The 24,535-nt window shown below is 41.2% G+C and overlaps 2 protein-coding genes across 6 annotated transcripts; one reads left to right on the top strand and one right to left on the bottom strand.

Moving 5' to 3' along the window:
• Window positions 1-635: 635 nt before the first annotated feature.
• Window positions 636-14,847, bottom strand: kdm2ba (lysine (K)-specific demethylase 2Ba). Of its 4 annotated transcripts, XM_083783750.1 has the most exons (11): window positions 14,632-14,846; window positions 10,121-10,345; window positions 9,664-9,807; window positions 8,552-8,638; window positions 7,727-8,014; window positions 4,298-5,109; window positions 3,852-4,018; window positions 3,344-3,505; window positions 2,198-2,416; window positions 1,992-2,077; window positions 636-1,819 (listed from the first exon to the last, which is right to left on the bottom strand). In XM_083783750.1, the coding sequence occupies exons 1-11, from the start codon at window positions 14,683-14,685 to the stop codon at window positions 1,814-1,816; spliced, it is 2,250 nt and encodes a 749-aa protein (XP_083639876.1). In that variant the 5' UTR covers window positions 14,686-14,846; the 3' UTR covers window positions 636-1,813. The 4 variants fall into 4 exon arrangements, with proteins under 4 accessions (XP_083639876.1, XP_083639875.1, XP_083639874.1 ...); XM_083783749.1 differs by having other exon boundaries at window positions 636-2,077; window positions 7,727-8,005; window positions 14,632-14,847; XM_083783748.1 differs by having other exon boundaries at window positions 636-2,077; window positions 10,121-10,342; window positions 14,632-14,847.
• A 3,753-nt stretch (window positions 14,848-18,600) lies between these two features.
• On the top strand, window positions 18,601-24,059 carry orai1a (ORAI calcium release-activated calcium modulator 1a). 2 transcript variants are annotated; one of them, XR_014570344.1, is made up of 3 exons: window positions 18,601-18,891; window positions 19,521-22,207; window positions 24,006-24,059. XR_014570344.1 is itself a non-coding variant. In XM_083783738.1 (2 exons), exons 1-2 carry the CDS (start codon window positions 18,778-18,780, stop codon window positions 20,064-20,066), a joined length of 660 nt encoding a protein of 219 aa, XP_083639864.1. In that variant the 5' UTR covers window positions 18,601-18,777; the 3' UTR covers window positions 20,067-23,626. The 2 variants fall into 2 exon arrangements, 1 of the variants encoding a protein (XP_083639864.1); XM_083783738.1 differs by lacking the exon at window positions 24,006-24,059 and having other exon boundaries at window positions 19,521-23,626.
• The last annotated feature ends 476 nt before the right edge of the window (window positions 24,060-24,535 follow it).

Below are 24,535 nucleotides of genomic sequence, written 5' to 3'. Positions count from 1 at the left end.
AAAGTATAATAACCTGTGATCATCATGTTTGAGATGGCATGTCTTTCATGATTAACCTGACGCTGCCAGATCCAAGAAGCTTGCATCTTTCCTGAGTAGGCCTACTTGCTAGACATTGAATTGCTTTATTTTTGTTATATTTTTTGAAGGTTAATGTCGATATATTTTTGAAGGTTAATATCAATAATATGCAAAGGAGGAAAAGGATTTTTTTCCCATTTGATTTAAAATGTGTAATACAAGATTGAAATGGCCCCTCAGATTGGGTTGCTCATTGCATAACATCAAAGTCTGTACTGTACTCGACACAAAGTCAACATTGCTGCCATCTCAGAAAAGGATGTCCCATAATCAAATACAGTAGCTCAACATGTTGCACTTTCCCTGGGAAAGGGTGTAATTGTGTGCATGGTCTAAGTTGTGTTTTTTGCATAATTAAGTGATAAAGTTGCATACCTTTTACATTTGGGTCAAAGAAGGCTGGAGTCATGTGTTATGCTACAACATAACATTCTGTACAGATTGTGTTTGAGCTGTATAGCATGTATGCTGGCAAACACCTAGACCTACAGTATAGGTTTCTTCACAAATTACATTCAGAAAGGGAACCATTTCTCATAAAATACTCATTGCGGTACAAAGGAAATAGATTTTTAATGACATAATACCAGCACTTGGTTTTAGATTTACAAATATAAACAATGTTACCACATTCACCTGAGGTGATATCAGGGCTATTACAGCACAACACCTGCCCCCAAGGGGCCAAAATATACACAAATAACATCTATTGTGGTATTATTTAAACAGAAGCAAACATATTTGCATTAGGTTCTTGGTGTTTGTTTAAATATACAGATAGCCAGATGGGGTGGGTTTACCACATCAGGATAACAAGTCAGGTAGTGTAGGCTGTCAGTCATATAGTAAATTAACTTCAAATGTTTTCCTGTAATTGTTCCAAGTCATATTTTTTGCCCTATGTGGCAAAACCCAACCATTTGGCACTGCAGTGAGCTAAAGCAAACCACCAACGTTAAGTATTAGAAAATATTTGACCCAGGTTTGTTTGATACGATACCTGTGTCAGATATTCATTACTAAATAGCTTAATTGAATAAATACAAAATAAAACATCTATAAGTTAATGTTGGAGTTCTTAGAAAAAGTTCTCAAACACACCACTCATTTCACAAACAAAAGGTGTAAAATAATAATAAAAAAGGTAAATAAAAAGGGTGTCATTGAGGAATATGAAAATCATATTTTACCATTTAATTTCATTATAGTTTTTGAAATAAAATTCTGGATATTTCATTTCTAATTAAGATATTTGTTCAGATGTTTATTACATATATCCATCATCCATCTGCAACTGAGGTTACATTAAATTGGTTTTGGCACATAATTGACATTTGTACACAGCTGTATAAAGGCAAATTGATAAATAGGATGATACTCAACACTTGCTGTAATGTCTGGAAAGAATGCTTAACAAATTGTTCTCCAGAAGAAGTGTGAAAGGACATTGTAAACTCTTGAAATGATACTTGTACAAAAATATTTTCTTTTTCCAGAAACAGAAACCAACAAAGTTTAAGTCATTCTACAAGCACAGGTCTTTGTAAAAGTACAATCATAAACACAAATACACGCATGCTTTGTTGTTCGTCTTCCTGCTTCAATGTTCAGTGAATGATCCCATCCTTTCAATTGATGAGTCTGTTGCTGCGGATTGCAGCATCAGAAAGACATGTGGTAGAGCAGTGACATTCCCTGTCTCTCCTTGTAACTCGCTTAGTGTGACATTGAGTCAGATCTATCACAGAGGAGTTAAAAAAAAAGTCTAATTTGTTCCATGTAGTGCAAAGGTCGTCTTTCTTGCATGTTGGGGACTAGCTGACCTTTTGGAGCAATTTGTCTTCTTTCAATCCAAACTGCACACTCACTGACATCTCTGCAATGAACCTCTCACAGGCCATCTTGCTCACCTGTTTACAATACCGGAGGTCAATTTGACAGATGCTTCCACAGCGCTTGAAGAAGGTAAGGGAGTGGTCTGTGACCCTGTTACAAACTGAAGGGAAAGAAAGAGAAGGAAGAAATCTAATGTTAGCCAAGTGCTTAGCCCGGATCTTATGTTGGAAATTGGCTGGCAAAAGAAAGCACAAAATGACCATGAGGGGAGGTCTCTCACCCGACAGGTTGATCTCTGTGAGGGAATCCCTGGTTGTGGTCCCTGCAGCTGTGAAGAGGTTGACAGACTGGTCGTTGATGTGGTTGCAGTAGCTCAGGTCCAGTTTGGACAGCGAGGGCATCTGTCGACAGATAAGCCGCAGGGATGTGTCCGTGATGTCCAGCCCGGCTAGACGAAGGTCCACCACGTTTCGAAGCTTACAGCGGTTGTCCAATTGGCCTGAGGTTGGAGAGAGAGAATCATTCCCAACTTTAGCTGTAGTTCTGCACAACTGCAGTTATGCTAATAGGGTGCATTTAGCATCCCAAAATGCAGATTATTGATAATGGACCCATCCGTGGACCTTTCTGGGGGTCCCATGAACGCACTAATGTACTTGGCACTGTACTGTAATTTGGTGCCATTTAATTGACTTTATGTTTGCATATACCATACTTTGCACTGTTGTTTGCATAACTGTTTGGAAGATTTTGAATTGTGTTTATTTCTTTCAGATATATTTAATACATGAATATAACCATTTTATAACCATAATAGATGAAATGGGAGTAAAATGCTGCAATTTGTAAAAATTACAAAATATGACTTCTAACGTAGTTGAAGCAGGACTCATAAAATGTCCATCCATGGGACCCATCTAAAGACCACACCTGGCCCAGGGGCCCTGGGTCCCGAGACCCATTACAGTGAAAACTAATTTACATCGCTGCAACTGTGGCAAATCATTATAGTGATACCGATTATTCATCTAGTCACAAGTTGACATTTTTAACAGCATGAGGTGTTGAAATTAAATACTTTGTGATATTAGTATCTATGGTAGGTGGAGTATACATGCTGGTGGTTTGTAAGCAAAGTTTTGTAAGCAAACTAGTTTTGTAAGCTTCAGTTCAGCAACCAATAACATAATTTGCTTTCATAAAACAACTATTGTATCAAACTAAGCATCTATTTAGCTAAAATGAACATTGTAATATGTCCATTTGTTGTCCGTGCAGTCACACCAAAACTAAATCATGGTTCATTTAATTGCATCCAGTAGGGGGTGCTCCAATATATTCTCAATTGGTCTGATTAGTACATTCTTATTAAAGCAGACATTCACAATCACCCCAAACATCCAACACAACAAAACTGAAGGACTACCAGGTCTGTTGTCTGTGGGTGGTGAGAGAAGGTCCCTCATCTGAGCATCTTTGAGTCCCTCCACCCACTGCACGTCCAAGGTGCGCAAGAGTGGGCAGCTGGAGGTGCAGAGAGCAGAGACAGCTACCCAGGAACAGCCAGAGAGCTTAAGGATACGCAGACCTGGAAGATAAAACAACACATTGGTTTAAATGTGGGACTCGAACATGGATTGGGAAGTACCAGTTTTGTATCAAAAACAAAGATACAAGCTCTCTTGAGTCCATTATAATCCATGAGGGAAAATATCAGATTTATAGCTGCCAAATACTGTATGTGTAGACTCGAGAGAAAATGTATACATTATTTATTGTGGTTACAGTGTACACACATCAACAGTGTTCAGTGTTTTTTTAGACAATCCTATCCAGACAGAGTAAAGTTCAAGGTCATTGGCATGAGCCCTGGTCAACCAAGGTGGTGGAGGAATGAGAGTAGCAAGTCATGCACCCGACTGTGAATAACACACCTGGCAATCTGTTAATGAGCCAGCTTAGCTGTTTCTTGGAGATATTGGTCCAGCTGAGGTCCAGGGAGACTGGCTGTCGACGGATGATGCCACTGAGCATGATTGGAGTGACTCCACCAGTGCAGCGGTTCAGATCTATCTCCACCCAAAGTCTCTTATCACAGCACCTGCCACGACAAATAGACAACTCAGTATTGCTAAAGTTAGCTATGCATTTAATTTTGGGATTAGTATGAGGCTATGAGCCTTGTTATTTTATTTAGTGCCTTGTCACAGATATTTAATGGCGAAGAACAATTATTTCTACGTTTTCACAGCAGAATAAATAAAAGGGTACAACAACAGTATCAGTATTTTTGCTGCTTTTTATTTGATTGTATTTGAAAAAAAGAAGACTTGTTCAAAATGTCATCATTACAAAAGTCAAAGCAAACTCCTGTTCTTACCATCTGTTCCAGGTCTTGGAAACTCTCATGCAGACACACATCTCCTTGTGTGAGAGATAGCCAAACACCTTCATCCACAACTCCCGCTGTAAGACATGGGTCTTCCCATCTCTCAGGGGCAGTCTGTCAGGCGGCGGGCTGATTGGGGGCGGCCGAATGACGTGGCGCTCCATTTGGACACACTTGGGCGGAGAGCGTGGCGGGACTGGGCGAGTGGTCGGGGAGCTCCTGTTGAATCCCAGCGGGGTGATCTGACTGGGATAGAAGTGGCGGAGCTCCCATGGGGTTCCGTTCATCTCCTTGGTCCTGAGGTGGGGCCTCTGATCCCCCAGCTCGTTGCCGTTGCGGAACACAGACCTCTTGGGCTCCTCGTTCTCGCTCTCAGGCTCCCCCTTGAGGGGCTGCCGGTTTTCGTTGGCCAGGCAGGCCTCTGTATTCTGGATCTCCTGGTTCAGTGCTTTGCTTAGTTCTTTGCTCAGTTCCTTGTTGGGTAGGCGCCGCTTGCGGCGAGCTTTGGGTCGAGGGCCTTTCTCTTGGGTCTCACTGCCACCCTCACTGCTGGGGCCGGCCTGCGGAGAGCTGCAGAGAGACTGGTCGCTGTCTGCGACAGGTGTCTTAAGGGCAGGATTTAAGAATTCTGTCTTGAAGTCCCTGTCTTCTGTGTCTTCCTCAGCCTCACCCAGGCGCCCACTTCGCTCTAAGCCAAGCCGGAAGTCAGCCTCATGCTCTTCCTCGTCCTCCTCTTCGTCGTAGTCCTCTTCCGTCTTGATTTGATGCAGGAGTTTGGGAAAGAAAGAATCGTCTGACCTCTCCTGTAGCATTAAACAAAACAAAAACAAACACAAACTAAAACTCTTACACATTGCTTAGAAAACTCAATGCAAATGCAATTATTTCTATTTGTACATGCTGGTTAGCCACAAGCTATGTTAACCAAGTCAGGGGTTCCCAACCTTTTTATTGTCACGGACCGGCTGACAGTTCATAAAACGTTTGCGGACCGGCACGCGCATCATCGTACCAAAACACGTTTTCTCATGGATGACAGTTGACTGGCCCTTAAATACCTGCTGCTATATTATTATATCACAACATAATGTTAGCCTATATCAAATATCATTGACCTAAATGGCGTTATATAAACAATGAAAAAAATGTTAGGCTTTCTTTTCATTTTTTTATAAATTACTTTTGGACATTAAAAACGTTAAACATGCGCGAGTGACGCATTAGCCTACTTTACCTAGGTAACATCAACTTCTGATACATACTTGACATGAAATGATAATCCTGTACTGTCACCGTGTAGCGTTTTGTTTCATTAGCGCAATCGTGATAAAATAGGCTGCAGCTGTTGTTCCACATATGAGCGCACATATGAACGGGTGAAGATCATAGTAGGAGGAGAAGAGTCAACTTTTCACGCCGATTTTCCAAACAGTTTCCCAGTTTCTAGGAATTACATTTTGGGCAGGCAAGATGGGTGTCCCCCGTCCCCCCCCCCTCCCCCCACACAATCAGAAGCACAAAAGGTTTTCAAAGAGATATACCTGCCAGACGAGTAGGATACAAAGGCTGCCTGAAAGGCACGCATTTGCATTCCAATGGGTGATTGAGGGTCGCGCTCTATACTACGCGCAACGGCCAATCCGCTGCCTGTGTTTGTCCTTTCTTGTGTTTTCAAATGGATTTGAAAATACGACGGGAAAACTTGTGATTCCCTTCTCGCGTACCAGTGGCAGTGACTGTGGCACATGTCTGGTCCGCGGACCGGTGGTTGGGAACCTCTGATCTAAGTCACAATAGAGCGTCAGAGTCCTGACGTCACTCGCTCATCCCCTGGTTCACGGAAGTAATTTCTCTATGGAGAATAACATGGGGTCCTCTTGAAATCGTCTCATATAAGCATTATGGTCCAAAAATAAACAAGCTGTCTCTGCGATATTGTCAGGGAGGGAGTATCTGTATCATTTACGACCGTCAGTCACTTAAAGGACCACTTCACCACTTTTCAACCTATCTTCATATAATAGGTCCTCACTAATAATCATGGTAAAATGGTGCAATTTTTTTCTACTCTGTGTCTCATAGGAGGGCTTCCAGTGACATCATCGATGGGGAATACAAGCTAATAGAAACTGCAGGCTTTCTAGTCCTGAAAAGTTGCAATGCGAAAATGGAAGCCATCGTTCTCACGATAATGAAAATCTAAATATTTTTGTAAAATAAAAAACAAATCTGCCTAATGATGATGTCACTGGAAGACGGTTTCTAAACTGCCCACAGCCGTCCTATGAGACACAGACTGAGTAGAAAAAAATCGTGCCATTTTATTCATGATTATTAGTGAGGACCTATTATATGAAGATAGGTTGAAAAGTGGTGAAGTGGTCCTTTAAGCAATATTACACAAGAGGGTGTTCTTTAAAGTAATTAATGCACGCCTTCGGGACCGTAGGAACGCGCCCACAGGGTGAGTTCCGAAAGGTATCGCAGAAGTGCATTAATGACGTTAAAGAACACCCTTGAGTGTAATATTGCAATAATACAACAGTTTTGTCAGTTACCCTTAAAACTAAGAGAATCGCTGATCACTACATCTGTGATTTTTCAATCACAGATGTAGCCACTACGACCACAAATGTCCCAAGAAACTAGCTAGCCTAGCCACCGAGTCTGCTGTGCTCTGAGAGAAAAGCACGGCTGAATTGTTTGTTTTGATTAGCCGGTGAAATAACGTGGTTATTTCAATGGCTAGAAGCTGTTTCAACCAATCATCAAAACGACCTGTTGTATAATCATATTTGATACAGTCTGTTTCTAGCAAAAATCTAACTAATTCAGCAGCAGTAACATTAGCATTTTCTCTCAGTTGATTCTTCATATCCATATGAATGATACGGCCAGGATGACATATATATTTTTCAAACACAGTTCCTATATGAGGCGATCTAAAATCCCCCTATGGGGATTACAATGCAAATAAAACGTACATGAACCTGTGGACTTGCGCCCTCTACCGATAATTGACGTCAGACTTCGGTGCTCTATTCAAAAACATACAATATTGCACTTGCATGGACAGCTTGTGTTATCTTGTTTCCATCAAGTCTTTGTTTCATATGAATCCAACAACAACTTTTTGTCAATAAATTCTATGCAGTGGTTATTTTATGCTTGTTTTCAATAACTGCTCGAACACACAAAAATAATTGAAAAGAAAGTTGCTCATAACATGGTGGATTTTTATGAAACAAAGACAACTCAAGCTGTCCATACAGGTGCAATATTGTTTCCGTTTCCTAATTTGCTTAGAGCAGTAAAATATGACGTACAATAGTGTAGCACAACATCAAATCAGTTTCAGAGCTGTACAAACAACAAAACCCATCAATAATGACTAAAGGCCGATAAAAAAACAACACAGACCTTTTTCCTTACACTGAGATCCTCCTCCTCATCGTCATCAAAGAGCTTTCGTTTCTTCCTCAGCTTGTCCTCGGGTCTGGGTCTAGGCAGGCCGCTGGGGGACAGCAGCGGTGGCTGTCTATGGAAGGTTTCCTCGGCTCTGTACCTGGGGGTCTCCTCTCTGTCGGGCCTCCTCTTGGCTGTAGACGGCATGTCACCCTCCTCCTTCAAAGGCTTCTGCTCCCTCAGCAGGGAGCCAGGGAGGTTGGAGGCGTACTTGAACCCTGGACCTCTTTTTTGCTTACATACCAAAAGGGACAAAATAGGGGGAAGACAACTTTATACCTTTAGCCTATCGTAAGTCGATGGGCTACAATGCATGACACCCTGCATGGGTTTGCCAAACACTGCTATATAATAAACAGTTTCCTGTCCTTGTGACTGACGGAGAGAGAAGATTCATATGATAGAAGTGACTACTAGAATGTAAACAGGAAGTGGCAACCACCTGACAAACTTTGAGAAATATAAATACATCATTTACACAAACAACTGTATACACAGTAATTGTTATTTTAAAGTGTACAAATTACATTTACACAATCTTTAAGAGTTACAAATGGATAAATTAACACCAAGGGTTTTTACGGTGTATTGTGAGGGTCAATTCATGTATATGTAGAGGTTGTTTCTGTGCTGTTGTCGTTGTTTAGACCACGTAATGTGCAGCAACATTATTTTCAGAGTGAAAATATCTTCATCTCAGACACATTCAAGACTTTGAACCATTAAGCTTATCACTTAATGTAAATGCTGCAGTTCTTAAAAGTTTATATTGGTACTCACTTTTCCCGTTTTCCCAGCATGGTTACACTTTGGACATTCCCAACAGTTAGGAAGTTCATCGTTCACCACCCCCGAAGCATCGTTTACCTGAAACGGCAACGAAATGTGAGACACAATTGGACGATATGTAGGTTTCTTTTTTTTTTTTACCAAATAACTAAAAAGGGAAATGAAAGTAGGTGTTATCACTTTAACTGTAACACATCCCCCCTCAGTAAGAACTCACTGAACAGAATGTGCAAGTATAAACCAAGTTGTTGTACAATGACATTGACATGTGCACTGTAACATGGGACGTCAGTCAAAACTTCAACTTTCGAAGTGTCCAGAACACTGAGTGAGTACAGACCATTGTTCCTCTCCTGAGGATAATCCAGGTGCTTTTTGGAAAATGTGCAATTAGCATTTACGTCTTTCAGAGATAGCAGATATTGCAATGTGCCGCTTGCTTCAATGACTGATCAAATTTGACATCCTCTATATACCCTACTGCAAACCACAATACTGAAGCAGTTATGTGTTACATGACACTGTTGAAGTCTAAAAACTGGTTTGACCAAGACTAAACCAGTAACAACTTGCTACATTTTGACAGAATAGTTACCAACAGGGTGTGTACTGCTTTACATTTTGCTTTGCATTTGGTTCATGAAATGCCACTGTAACGACCTACTTAGTATCATGCCATTTCCTCTGGCCCAGGCATATCCTCTCCAGCAAATATGAGTCATGCTAAACGTGCCATTTAGTGGATGCTTTCATCCCAAATTTCACACAGGACTATTATGGCATTATGGTTTTATATGGGTAGCAAACCAACTCTGGCAGTATTGGTGCCAAACCATATACTACCCCAAGAGTTATTATCCAGGACTAATGCTAGATGCTAAATGAGGGTAGAGAAATGAGTGGTTTCAGTGCAACATAAACAGGAAGTAAAACACTTGATGCCTCATCAAATCGTATTTCACCACCACAGTCGAAACCACTGAGTCATTAAGAAAGTAAAATGGCACTCCAAGTGCATTCCCGTAGCACACATGAGTCAGCCATGTGAGTCACCTGACTCAGGTGAAGCACTGCTCGCTCCGCCTAGTTTGTCCTTTCCTTACCTTGAGGCAGTTGGGGTGGACGATCTCATTGCAAATGGAGCACTCCATCAGCATGAAGTTGAACTTGTCCTCCTCTTCCTCTAGAGTTTCCTCCTTGCCTGCCTCTTTACACACCACACACACAGCTGTATGGGGCAGGACTGGCTGCAAAGAGCAAATGGATGTTTGTTTCAGGAAAAACTAAATACTGTACAAAGCCTACAAATGCATTAAAAGGTTAAATGTTTTCTTCTTTAATAACAGGAACTGTTGGAAGTGCATGCATTTTAATTGCATACATTGCAGAGTTTCAAAAATTCTGGTACTTCTTCAGAGTTTGAGTTTTGCGATCTGCTCAGCTAGTCTCTAGAGTTCGGTTCCATTCTATTCTGGATGTTTTGTACAATAGGTCAGCAAAACATTACTGTATATGCAAATACATTATAATAATATTAATAATGTAATATGACTGACTGACCGCAATGCATTGTCTCATGATGCAGGACTGCTTCATGCGGCCTGGCCCCCCAAACTTCTTCATGTCTTTACAGAAGTGACATTCCCCACACTCCGTCCGCAGGCATGCCTCACACTTCCGGCAACGCGTCCTCCTACGCCGGGCGCCGGACGAGCTCCGATTGGACGGCAGTTTGACCGCCGCAGACACCCCCATCTTGGGCTTTGGCCGGTTGGCAGCCCGCTGCTGAAGAGAGGGAATCAGAGAAAGACTTGGTGAAATGCTGGTGATCAAAGGGACTTTCTTATAACCAGAAGGTTGCAGGTTTGATCCCTGCAACAACTGTATCCATCCTGTCATTGAGCAGGACAAATAAAATCGGTTACACCTCCAGGGGCACTGATCCTAGTTGAGGTTGTGCTCTCAGGTTGAATGTGTACAACTGTACATGTACGTATGCATGCTTGTGAAATATACACAAACATAATTCAACAGTGATATGACTGAGCAATAGCAGTGTATGCAATGTTTATGTCCCGTTTAGAGAATCCAATCAACATCAGTTCAGTGACAACAGATCCACATCGATGAGCTTTTCAAATTTATCTCAATTCTCTTGCCAGCTGCTATGCAAGAACAATAAATCCACAAATATAAGACATTTCATAAACCATCCATTAATCTGATTCCTGCTGCAGAAACGAAGGTTACCTTGGCAACACGCTTGCTTTGCTTGTGGCAACAATTTGAAGAGGGTAATGAAAAGAGATGGGGGAAAATAGGTCTATAGATGGGGGTCAAGTATGTGTGAGTATTTTATAATTTCATTGTTATTTTTGCATTGAGAGAAGATAGTACATCAGGAAAAATATATAAATACAGTGCCTTGTTTATTAAAACCCTACCTTCTTTATGTCTGACCATAATTATGACTCCATTAAGCCATTCTGACCTGAGATCAGATTCTAAAAATGTCTTCTACATCCTGACAGTTTTCTGAAAAAGCTATGTTTCTATGTCAGTCGTTCTTCGATTTTTCAAAAATAGCAGACCAACAAGCTCGTAGCGCGCCACTCGGTGGCTATGAGCGCTAGCGCTTTGGAATGGGGGGTCAGATCAACATATCCACATGGGTGACAGTAGACTGCTAGGCGAGCTCTGGTGCTTTGGCATGGGGGGTAAGATCTTAATTTTCAGGCCTGTTGTGAACTCTAGTTTTCGCCGGCTGCCGGGAGCGGCTGCACTAATAACTTTGGGGCAGGCCCGTCTATGGACAGCTATCAGTCAAAAGGGAGACATCGATGAGAAGATAGCAGTAAGGAGGATGAGACTAGCTGGCCACTGCCACCGACACCAAGAACTCCCGGACAAAAAGCTTGTACTGTGGGAACCAACACAAAGGCATCGATCGAGAGGACGTCCCACACCTACCTACGTGGACGTACTAAAGAAAGATGCTGGTGCAGAAAGCACAAATGAGCTGGCCAGATGTATGTAGAACCGAGATGACTGGAGACACCGATGGAGGGCTCGTCTGAGGACGACGTAGAGAGAGAGAAGGATGGATGGGGAAGGATCAACATATGGAATGTCAGAACAGGTCAGCTTCATATATGGAGATCTAAGGTTTTGAGGTCAGATGTAGAGTAGCTGGCCAATATTGATGACATCAGGGGTCTCCATCCCTGATGATGTCAGCCCGACCAACACACTGACGGGAAATGCACGATTCCATAGTTAACTGCGAACTTCGGTCAACAACAAGTCCCATCGCAAAACAGGGACTGAAGCTAAGATGGAAATGCACCACGGCATTCCAGGATAATCTGTAGTAGTTTCAGAATTATAGGACCTGTAAAGAAGTGAAGCTAGTGCAGAATCTGATGATTTTCAACAGAGAAACCTCTCTGACTATGTCAAACCTATTTTTATCCCTTCAGTTCAGACAATACTCAAAATCCTGGAATTGGTCGTAGAAATAGAATATGTTTTATGGATAGTTACAAAGCAAAATGTTTAACTGTAGATGCAAAAACAAATTATGTCATGACTGAATCCAAAACCAAAAAGACTGCCTATTCGGAGAACAAGATTGCTGCAGCATGGCTAGTGCTACCTGTGCCTTTTTGAGCATTTCCCAAAATTAGGCTACATTTTAAATCAAGCATTAAATCATGGATGGAAATATCCATCAATATAGAATAGCATGATGGTTTAAATAAATAAAAGATCAATGATTTATTCACAGCACCCCTCTCTAACACTCTCTCACAGTCATTATGTAATATACCAGCACATTCCATGAGGAACGGATATGTGTAATAAGAACGCAATAACTGCTGAAAAGCCAGAGAATTTGGGCACAAAGCTTAAAATCACTAGTGAGTTACAAAGAACAACATGTTCCTTCACGTTTAGCAGAACACCTCCTTCGCAGAATTGCTTCATAAAGAGAACTTTTGGACAGAGAGAGAAAGAGAGAGATGTTGATGTCTCAACTTTGGCCAATCTCAAGCTCATTATCTTAACCTTGGAACCATAACAAAGGTTGTTTTCAAAGTTAAAGCAGATGAGATGGGGCAAAAACGGGGCTTACATGTTCTGTACAATCTGATCAACTGTGGTGGGCATAATATCAGGAAGACATAAAAGGAAGAAGTTACAGGACCTACAGGTATAACTTACTGTAACAACATATTACCATCCATGTTCAACTGTGTATACGTCATTTAATTCCAGGATTTGTCTGACACTGTTGCTATTTGGAACCTATTGCTAGGGGACCTCTGAACAGATAAATGGTGCATTTATATAGCGCCTTTATCCAAGGCGCTTTACATAGATAAACAGATGATTGTGAGACAGACATACTTCACTAGCAAAAGAGGGATAAAAAGCTACTATATGACTTGACATTATAGAAGCAAACAACATGCACCATCATGTAGCTCACACAACCATGTGACAATGATGTATTGTGACATCATTCTATTGGAATTCTGTTCTATCATTAAAAGCCAAAAATGTTCACAACACCCACAGAAGTGAATGTTTATCTATGCAAGTAAAATGTGTGAATGCTATTACACATATTCATGCACTTATTTGACAGAAGCCATGTATCTTCTTTTTAGTACTTCTTAATGTTTCATTCCCCAAAGACCATGAGATTCTATTTGCTGAATGTTTTCTGTTTTAATGGACCCTTTGTTTAAAACACTGACATAATACAACAGATTACGGCATCAAATAATTGCTGTTTACAAGACAGAACAATCCTGACCTCTTTGGTGCAGGTAGCCTATAAAAGCAAAGATCAGTTGACCAGCATTTACTGTAACTTGTTGAGTAATGTGTCAAGAATTCGCGATTGGTTTGCTGCCTAGGCTCCATGAACAAAAACATGGCCATATGAGTACAGCCCTCTGACTCAGACTCAGCGTGGATTTCAGTGGGAGGAAGTCACAAGGCTGCTTGACTCCAGTGGACCTTGTTGCCACACTGGCTGCACAAAAGAGAGGGAAATGTTTAACATCTCAATCACTCTGCAGACTAGAGAAGAAGAGCTCGGAATAGTACCCCCCCCCCCCCTTCCCAACGACTGTGGAGCATTGTACTTGTTTAAGCACAACAAGTAGTTTCCTCAACTGTTTATTCAAGCAGGGCAAGTATCTGTCTATAAACTGCCAGAGAGAGCCAAGTTAATGCCTGCTTCACAAGTCTACACAAATCAAAAGATTTCTGAGAACCTGGCTGGTCAAGTGGGCATTGGGAGCCCCGTGGAGAGGCCTGTAAAAGTAGTCCAACAGGCAGGAGCGGTAAAGTGCTGTAAGAGCCTCCTCATTGTTCCCTCTCCCCATCCCCCTCCCCAGTTCCTGCTGAACAACATCGCCTAAAGCCTTCTTAAAGGCACAGAGACTGACAGAGTAGGGAAGTTTGAGAAGTGAGAGAAAATTAAGATGGGTAAAAAGAAAAAAAAAGCAGCCTCTCAGAACACGTAGAGGGAGAGAGTGTATGTGTGTGTAGTGTACAGACAAATCAGAGCTTTTATGGGGAAGAAGTGTAATGTTTACATGGAGTGGAGGCTGCACTACGTTTCTCATTCTCAAGCTACAATGTTCGGATAAATTGCATCGTCTGCCTGCCACATTTAATAAGAAATGGGTCTATGAAAGGCTAACATAACAGATTATTGATATTGGATCCACCGATGTAGGCCTAGGGATGCACACAGAGATCAAGAAATTCCGTTCGATGACCAACTTGGGCATTGCATTCAAAACAATACATGATAGGTGACACTAAAACGAAAGAATAATGGTAATAGGCTTTTCTCAGACACACTGCGCTGTCTCTGTTCCTTGCTACTAGAGTATATAAGGGCAGAGAGGCAACGACAGAAGGTGATTAGGGAACAAAACAGCATTCTTCTCAAAAAGGATTAGTGATTCACCGCACACGCTTGACAAATACAACAGCGTGTCCAGACTCCAGAGAACACCACAAAAGCAGAAAGATCTGAAAGCACTGACCTGTTCCGATTCTGAATCATAATCCTCTTCGTCTCCACTCATTGACAAGGCCATGGTTACTCCTCTCTTCTCTCATCATTTGTCCACGGCACAGAAAACTGACATGGCTGAAACCTCCAAGCTCCTGGCTGCTCTCTCTGTCTGCTTGTTTCCTCCTCTGCTGTGGCTTTGGGCCGCCCCCCTCTCCCTTCTCCCCTCCCTTCTACACACACACACAGTCACACACACACACAACAGCAGCTGCACACACACACACACACACACACACACACACACACACAAGGCGTCAGGCAAACCTCATGAATATGCCTCTATGCGTCGTCGGGAAGGTCAGGCAAAGAAGGGGGCAGACCAAGCCAATAGTGAGGCAGATGGCTTTCGGTTACAAGGTGGCCTACAAAGGGGGCGCCCAGAAGCAGAGAGGGGAGGGATCACTGATAACTATGGGTGGGACAACAGAGCAGAGCTAGCTAAGGAAACAAATAAGAGTCAGGAATAGCTCAGCAATGTCACACGTCACAGGAACAGTAAATTATTATTATTGGTATTTGGTAGTATTAATATTTTTCTTTAGCCTTAGTATTGTTAAAATTCTGTCTCCAACTTTGTGCCGTGATCCTGTGACAAACAATAATGATAATCAGGAAGTCCATCAGTTTCTCTGGGTGTGATTGCTCTGTTTTTAATACCCACCATGCCCCTCGGCTGTTATGGTTACTCACAGGATGATGCTTTATGACATTGATTCATCCCACAGTTATGCAATAGTTATGCAGTTATGCAATTAAATGCATCTATCCTGGTATTATCATTCCAGTTAATTACTTCACTTTTCAGTCCCTCTTAAATTTCCATGAGTTTTTGTATGCAGTTTTCAAATAGTTCAGTTGTCCAACTTGTCCTGAAATAATACAGTTTGTTTGTCCCTCATGAGTTATAACTAAATATGAATAAATTATCTGAAAGGTCATGTCAATCACAATAAAACAACTAGTAACTAGTCAGATGAGTAAAGAGAGAAAGAGATCAATTACGTACTAGCCATGATTCATGACTCTCGTATTCATACGAGTCATGACGCAACTTCACCCTGGTTTTTGCGAACGCTACATTTACAAAGAATTAAAATATATAAACATTCGCATTTCAAATATAAAGTACTCACAAAGTGTCCCACGGGTGTTAGTTAGTAGCAGCGCCAGCGATTAGAATTTCTGCATCCCGCGTTGTTTAATAAAAAGCATTTTTATCCGAGGTGTTATTTTGCCATTGGCTTTCAACTACGCGCCCCTATCGGTCGGGAGGAGGGTGGCACTCGGTGTGTTCGATATAGGTAGGCTGACCGCCCTGCCAATACAGACTAATAGGCGAGTGCGCTCCCGGTGTGCAACTGTGGATTTCCCAAACGAACCCCGTTTGAAAAAAGTAGCCGGGGAGCTCGGACAAAAATGCTTTTTATAAAACAACGCGGGACGCAGCAATTCTAATCGCTGGCGCTGCTACTAACTAACACCCGTGGGACACTTTGTGAGTACTTTATATTTGAAATCTGAATGTTTATATATACGGAAATCTTGCGAGCGCATAAAACAGGGCAAAGTTACTGCATGACTGTCATGATAATCATCATGGCAGTCATGTTCCAGGGCTAATTACGTACCAACAGATCAGTGGTTCTCAACCTTTTCAGGCCGTGACCCCCCAAAATAATCATATTTGGACTGGAGTTCCCTTTTGTTTGACTCGGTTCCAAAATAGCAGATCTACAGGCTCAAAACGCCTCGCAATGTTTGCCTCTTTCTTATATTATTTGACAATTTGGCCAATGTTTGACCAGCTTTTATAGTATAGTTTGTTCATTTATTTTAGTGCAGTAATGATATTTTCTGTTTATCTTTTTTGTGTTAAAAAGTCCTTAAATTGTCGCTCCACTCACTGCTATCAGGGGACCCCAGAATTCTATGGGAGACCCCCCCCCTACAAAATCATGTGGGGACCCCCCTGGTGGTCTTGAACCACACGTTGAGAACCACTGTCCACTGTCATAGATGATGAGACATAAATACACACTGCAAATAATTATGTATTGAAAATTAGATAAGATAACCTGATGTCCCAATATATTAACTGTGAAGGAGTAGCCCATTTGATTAAGACTATCTACGATGAATTTGATCGAGCCTCTGATTTGCTTTTGTATACGAAAGCAAAAGTCAGACTCGACAAAATAAATCTATAGTCTTAGAGGTGGACTGGCCAGTGGCCACAGGACGTACCGGGCATATTCCCGGTGGGCCACGACCGTAGGGGGCAGCTCAAGTTATGATATGATAAATAAAAAATAGAAATTGACAGGCAGGCTGGCCAATAGGCAGCAGACCACCGGGAAAGGTCCCGGTGGTCCCGCGGACCAGTTCGGGCCTGCTGCCATTCTGCCAGTGCTATCATGATAATTTCACTGTACCTGTATCAGTGAGTGACAAATAACAAAGGGTTGTGTAGTTGTCTGTTGGTTTGTATCATTTATGTTGTTCTGTAAAAGTGGTGGTATTAGGGACAGGGCTTGTTTGTTTGTGCCTCAACGGAGCAGGCGATAGAGTTTCTGCTATGGTCTGGGGCTGGGCCAAATTTTAATTTTTGTCCCAGTCCAGTCCTGCTCTTGAGCCAAAACTAGTGCAGGAGTATATTTCAGGTACACAATATACACATTTGAAATATTCTAGTTTCTGACTGATTTTATTCCCTCCCTGCTAAATAAATGTAAGTGGGAGGTGTTTAACTTTACATCTAGGACCCTGATGTAAACACACCTTTTTTTTGTTTGATCACATAGCAGTTTTTGTATTGACCTGTACCTTCCTTGGACTGTACCCATTCTGAAATCTATTAATAACATTTTCAATCAATCCATCCATCAAAAGTGCACATACATAGGCATTTCATAGGTGAACATGATGGTAAACCTCGCATGAACTGTTTTCTGCAGCTGCCACTTGGGATGGAGCAAATAGACAGGTGTTGTTGTAAACCTGGTGGCAGTGAACTTTAGAGGCAAATATTAAGTATTAAGTAAGAATTGTCACTACTGAATATTAACTGGTTTTCAATCAGCTTTCATGTGAGTAGTATGCTATGGGGATATATAACATTTTGAGTAGCCTAAGCCTATAATAATTAAAACCATGATTACATACACAATCCGGTGTTTTCAATTAAAGTGCAATTAGTGCGACTAATGTATTTATACTAAGGTTATCAATCATTATCACCATCCTCATCATCACTGGCAGGAATAATTAGCTATAGAAGACCATTTGTAGAGTAGACAGTAGACACGCATACTACTTTTCCAATAATGAATACTAGTATCGTATTACCGATTTACCAGTATCGGTATAATGTTTTGTATAAATAAAACGGCTTGTCTTGGAATTCGGGAGGAACCATTTTGGCATGTTGACCATGCTTAATAAACCCATGTGACCCCATGTTCCTCCCAAATGCGCACAGTATCACAATTTATTTGGACTATCGCTTGGAATTGCGCGGGTGGAAAAACTGTTCAGATCTAAAAAAAAATATATATACATGTATTTTAGTGGAAAAACGTGGTCTGAAATACTTACTTACGCTTAAATTGGCGCAATGTGGCGGACTGTTGTTGCTGACACGGTGACAGATTACTTCATCGTGCGCTCTGCCGCGAGGGTTGGGGAAAAAAGCAAGCGACTGTCTGATCCATTCATCCATATCCGGTGTAGAGCAGATACGGAAACAGTCTGTGTGTCTGCAAACTCCTTACCGGACACAGTAGGCGGGTTTTAGGCCGGATCTGAGGACCGAGCAGTGAATAGAACCGGCTTTCCACCGGTACTGCGGAAAGCCCAGTGACGCCAGAGGCAGTGCACTGTGGGTAATGTATGTTTTGTTTCCTGGTGGCTTTACTTACTTACTTACTTGACAGTCAGCTGTTGCGCGCACCAAGGTTTTTTTTTTGGCAAGAGTTAGATTTTCGCATTTCTTGCGTTCCATGCAACAGTGTAGCAAATCTCGTATCCAAAGTGCGGTGCTCGTCGACGCTCACATCGAATATTGTGCTTGACACCGAAAAACGTAACTGCGAAAAGTAAACATTTTACTGTCGGAATGAGTTTGAACGAGCACTCCTTACAGGCACTGTCATGGAGAAAACTTTACTTGAGCCGAGCAAAGTTAAAAGCCACCAGCCGGACTTCAGCTCTTTTATCTGGTTTCGCAATGGTAAGTAAACTTAGATTCCGCGGATCATTTTTGTAACATTACATATTAAATACTTTGAATGGACTTGATCTGATCAAATTCCGAATTACTTGAAGACTTGCCCACAATTGCCCGTTGATATAAATAATAAATATTAAATACATCAATGGATGACGCATGTGCTCTATGGCCATGTTGATGAGACGGTTAATCAGGCTCAGTCAATTAAGGATTGATTGATTACTTTATTAACGTTTTGCAAATAGTACAGTAGGTACGATTATATGACAATGGTGCTAAAAATATATTAGTCTTGTTGTTCATCCCAAATAGATCCTATTTCTACTAAAGAAAAAAGAAAAGAAAGGGACTATAGGATCATAAACTGCACTGTTCTTGCTTAAATGTAAATCGCTCTGGATTAAGAGCGTCTGCTAAATGCCTAAATTGTAAATTGTAATAAAAATCATAGTCTGTTGGTTGAGTGAGGCTGTGGCAACTGTTGAGTCTGTGACAACTGTTCTCCCCCCCTCCCCCCTCCCTCTCTCTCTCTTTGCCTATACATGGGTGTACCATTCTGTTACTGCTCAGCTCACATGAAAATTATGCCTTAAACACATTTGGGAAAATGTTCTTTCTATTTGTCTCAGGTTGCCATGGTGGAGGTACAACTGGAGACAGATCATACGTATCCCCCAGGTTTGCTGATAGCATTTAGTGCATGTACCACTATTCTGGTTGCAGTGCATCTCTTCGCCCTTATGATCAGCACCTGTATTCTTCCTAATCTGGAGGCTGTCAGCAATGTTCATAATCTGAATTCTGTCAACGAATCTCCCCACGAGCGCATGCACCGTCACATAGAACTGGCTTGGGCTTTCTCCACAGTCATTGGCACCCTTCTCTTCCTCACTGAGGTGGTTCTGTTGTGCTGGGTCAAGTTCTTGCCTCTCAGACCCCCCCATGAGAAAAATGCCACAATGAGTTCTGGTGAGGCCGCCGCCATCGCCTCAACGGCCATCATGGTACCATTTGGATTAGTATTCATTGTCTTCGCTGTTCACTTCTACCGCACGCTTGTGAGTCACAAAACAGACCGTCAGATCCGAGAGCTGGAATCAGTTATTCGGCTTCAGACCCAGTTGGACCACAGGTCTGAGAACGATGACGCGCAGGCGTCAGTCAATTTTCTCTGATGAGGAATGGATGTGCAGCTGACTCTCTCAACAGAACCTTAAAGGTGAAAAGTTCTGATGAAGAGGATGTGAAGTTGTGACGTGTGCTCAAATGCATTTTATTAACTATAAGTAAAAAGATTATATTCTTTTGTTACAGAATTTGTCAGTCCACTTTTGGATACTGCATGTTCGCTGTCCTTTCTATGTTGTATGCAAATAGACCTGCCACTCATGCCAAGGTAAATCAGTTAACGGAGTAGTTCACCCAAACAATTACCGGTACTTATTTTCTATCAATTACACACCCCATGAAGCCTTGAATTCATGGAGATTATTTTGTTTTTGTCGCATTCCGATGCCAATAATAAGATTTTTTTGGGGTGAGCTACTTTATTAACCTTCAATCTGAGTAGTAAAGTTACAGTTAATTGTAATATTTTTATGTTCAATGCAGAAATGTTATACGTCTGAAAGACTGACAGGCATGTGTGTGCAATATCATGCAAATGTAATTGGTTACATCAGTGGTTTTGATAGTAGTCTAGTATACTAGTAATAGTCGTCAGGTCGATGGAATTTCAACAGCTTGTTCATGATTATTACTGATTAGTTACTGATATTCAAAAACATGACTCATTTACAATGTTTATGTTGTCAAGAGGATTTTACGGCTTTTATCAATGCAAATAATACTGTAATTCACACATGAGGCAGCTGTGTAGTTTATTGGGATTCATTGTTATTAATCCATTGCACCTGATGGGTGCTTTCTTCCCCTGGGCCCTGCTTGAGTGGTCCACTAGTTGAGAAACCGTGAACTGAATGACCTGGTGAATTTACTGACAAGTTGGAAGTCAAGAAATTCAACAGAAAAGGGAAGTTAGAATCTCAAGAGGTTGAGAAACGGTGTTAAAAAGCACTAATCTTAGCCCATATCCCCACCCAACACAACAGTGGTCCCCAGGTTGATTCTAAGTCAGGGTGGTGGTCCCTCATTCACAATCAGTTGAAAACCCCTGATCTAAAATTTCAGTATTTTTTTTAATACTGTATAGTAAAACATAACTTTGCCAAATGTCTCTGCTGTTGCAGAACTGCACACAGCTGTGATTGCATGTTATTAGCACAAATTCATGGGTGTTTTGTTTCTTCTATTGATGTCTATAGTTTGTCGTCTATTTGTTTATTTATTGTGGCTGACCCAGACCCACTATCGGGATGTAGGATTTTAATTGGGCTGTTTTCAAACATGTTCTCAACTTCTGGTCAATCCAACATACCATTAGTGTTGTTTTTAATCAACTAAAACTGGTTAATTTAATTACCACATTTTGTTCAAATGACTTAATTGTATTACTCTCATACTGTTGTTCCATTATCAGAATAGGATTCATGATCAATGGATTGTAAACAGGTTTTTGCAGTATGTTCACTTTTGACGTTAAATATACTGTATGTGTTGCCTATGTTATTGGATCTTCTGCTCCAGAAGATTAGTGCAGCTGTGATCTGAAGATTTTACTTATGTGAACAACTTGTAGATGCTCTGATTAGTTTGTCTGTATCATTTGCAAAATTGTTCTCAAGCCATAGAGAATTAATGCAGAACACTGGAGAACATTATAATGTAAAGTTAAGGAAACAAGAAGCTGAATGTTGATGGACACCAGTATTTTCCTCCTCTGTGCATAATGCTGAAAATATATATGCTGTTTAGTATCAATATCATCAACAGGATATTGTTTACGATTTTGGTTATCGTAATATGATATACTTAAATGTCATCTTGGTCTTAAAGGTGCATTAGTGTAAAGCGATAATGTTTTATGAACTTATTAGACTCTCCTGGCTGTCTGAGGGAAATGAACTATGAAAACAACCTAATTGGTCATATTCACATAAATTCTAAAAGGATGTCTGGTCCTTCAATATCTTTTGAAAGCGCCAATAATAATTTTCAATATCGCCCAGTCCTACAGTGGTTGGTGAATGAGTGTTATAATGTACTGCTAGTACATTTTTACCTTGACCATACCTTAACTTTTTTGTTTTGAAAATGGCAAAAATAAGTCACATTGCTGTTTTTGCTATTTTTGAAAATTATTAATTTATTGTCTCCACCAGGCTGAAGGCCTAGTTGTTGTCTCACTAGGGTGAGAGTATGTTTTGCACTCCGTCCGTCCGTCCGTTATCAGCTAATCTCCGGCACCGTTGGCCCGATCCATGCGAAACTTTGCACACACACTCCCTGGATGCCAACGACGAACCTCTGCCCCAAATATTCCTCAACGGCCTGTTATAGCGCCACCATGAGGCCGATTTAGGCAAAACGCGTCCGTTATCAGCTAATCTCCGGCACCGTTGGCCCGATCCATGCCAAACTTTGCACACACACTCCCTGGATGCCAACGACGAACCTCTGCCCCAAATATTCCTCAACGGCCTGTTTTAGTGCCACTAGGAGGCCACAACCTGACCTGCCCTGGTGGAGACCTCATTCGCCTATGACATACTGAAATAGGGATGCCAGGTTGAAAGTGGTTAAACCCGTATAAGAAGTGAATGTTAACTCAAGCAGTATTGGTGTTCTGTGCAGTTAAAGCCCATGGGGTCACATCTTGAGCATGTTGAAGGAGCCTGTGACTATTATGGTTTTTGTATTGTGATAGAACGCACACATATCTGTCAGTTCCACTGCCACAAAATAGCTGATCTACAAGCTCACAGAGTTGTAAGCTTGTACATGTACTATTTTCACGAATGTGGAAAAAGTGGTGTATGAGAAATTTATTTGAGTCAGAATTATTATTGCTGCTCGAAACGTTAATATAACCCATTCATTTGGTAGTGTTCTATGGGAAAATATTCCAAAGCATGCTGTTTTTTTGTTACATTTTACTTTTTGTATTTTGGATGCTTGAGCAAATACTCTGTGGTAACCCACTACAAAGTGTATGGAATGTATACAGTATATTTTTGTCATTGTCCTGACTCCTGTGGCACATTGTTGAATACCGTGGATGTAATTTGAACTTTATATTCTCTGTTTTGCATGAAAGCCCTAGTAGTTCTCACAGTTGAATCACTGACTGTTTTTTATGTGTGAAGTAACAAAGGTGAGGAGTGTTGCTCTTGCAGATATTCATGCAGTCAACTTTGTATTACATGTGATTTTATTGAATTCAGTCAATTCACCGTTGGACAGGAGATCATGAAATTATTTGGAAACTCTTGGAACCTTTGTTTCTCAGAACTTCCACGTGTGCCTTTCTTTAAAAAAAAAAAAAAGAAGAGAAAAATCAATTGATGAATTAAGAATTGATGACCACTCTTTCTTGGTTCCTTTTGATTTGAGCATTCTTAGTTTGTGCTGTTTATTTATTTGACCTACTGTAAATTATTATGTAAGTCTAACTGCTTGTGTGAATATACACCTTGTTTTCCGTCTCATGTTGAAGTGTCTAAATATTTGTGTTGCACTTTGATTGCATATCTGTGGTTTACTAGACCTTTTTTTTCACCTGTTTCGTGCAGCAGGATTTGTGTTGCGTCTTTAAATAAAAGACATTTTGGTTGAATTTTGATTTTATTAATACGTATTCAATGAAAAATAAACTGTTTAAATCTCCTAATTAATATTTTATATATTATGACTATATACATGTGTGTGTATACATACATTATATATAGATACGGGTGTAGGTAGGTAGTTAGATAGATATGCAAGTTAAATGCAGTATTTATTTTATGCTTCTTTGTTTAATTTGACATAAAAAAAACATGCATGATACCAACATTGTTGAGGAAGTCAGAATGAATATCACACAGGAAATGTGTCCAAACCTAACCGCTACAAATGTGTTGCTGAAAAGCTTACAAAGCTGATAGCCATATATAGACAAATACAACAACAACTCTTGCTGGATAAGGTTGTTCATTGTCTCCACCAGGCCGAAGGCATGTGGGGAGAGTATGTTTTGCACTCCGTCCGTCCGCGTGTCCGTCCGTCCGTTTGTGTGTCCGTGTGTCCGTGTGTCCGTGAACAGCTAATCTCGGCCACCGTTAACCCGGTCGATGCCATATTTTGCACACACACTCCCTGGATGCCAACCATGAACCTCTGCCCCAAACTTTCCAGAACGGCCTGTTATAGCGCCACCAGGAGGCCGCTTTGTGCAAAACAAGTTTTTCGATGCCATATTTTGCACACACACTCCCTGGATGCCAACCATGAACCTCTGCCCCAAACTTTCCAGAACGGCCTGTTATAGCGCCACCAGGAGGCCGCTTTGTGCAAAACAAGTTTTTGCACAGTACACCTACAGATTTTGTCCAAACATCACGCAAATTGGTACACAGTCTCTCTAGAGCCATTCAACGAAACGGGTCTTTCAGATTTATCAGACTCCATCCTGATTGGTTAAGATTGGCTTCCAAAGTTCACAGGAGTGCTCAGTTTCAAACAAAATGCTGCAAATCATGAACAC

The sequence above is a fragment of the Protomyctophum parallelum genome, assembly GCF_964188405.1.
Source record: "Protomyctophum parallelum genome assembly, chromosome: 15".
Classification (NCBI taxonomy): Eukaryota; Metazoa; Chordata; class Actinopteri; order Myctophiformes; family Myctophidae; genus Protomyctophum; species Protomyctophum parallelum.
Note: the sequence above shows the minus strand (reverse complement) of the source record. Positions and strands in the feature narration are given on the sequence as shown.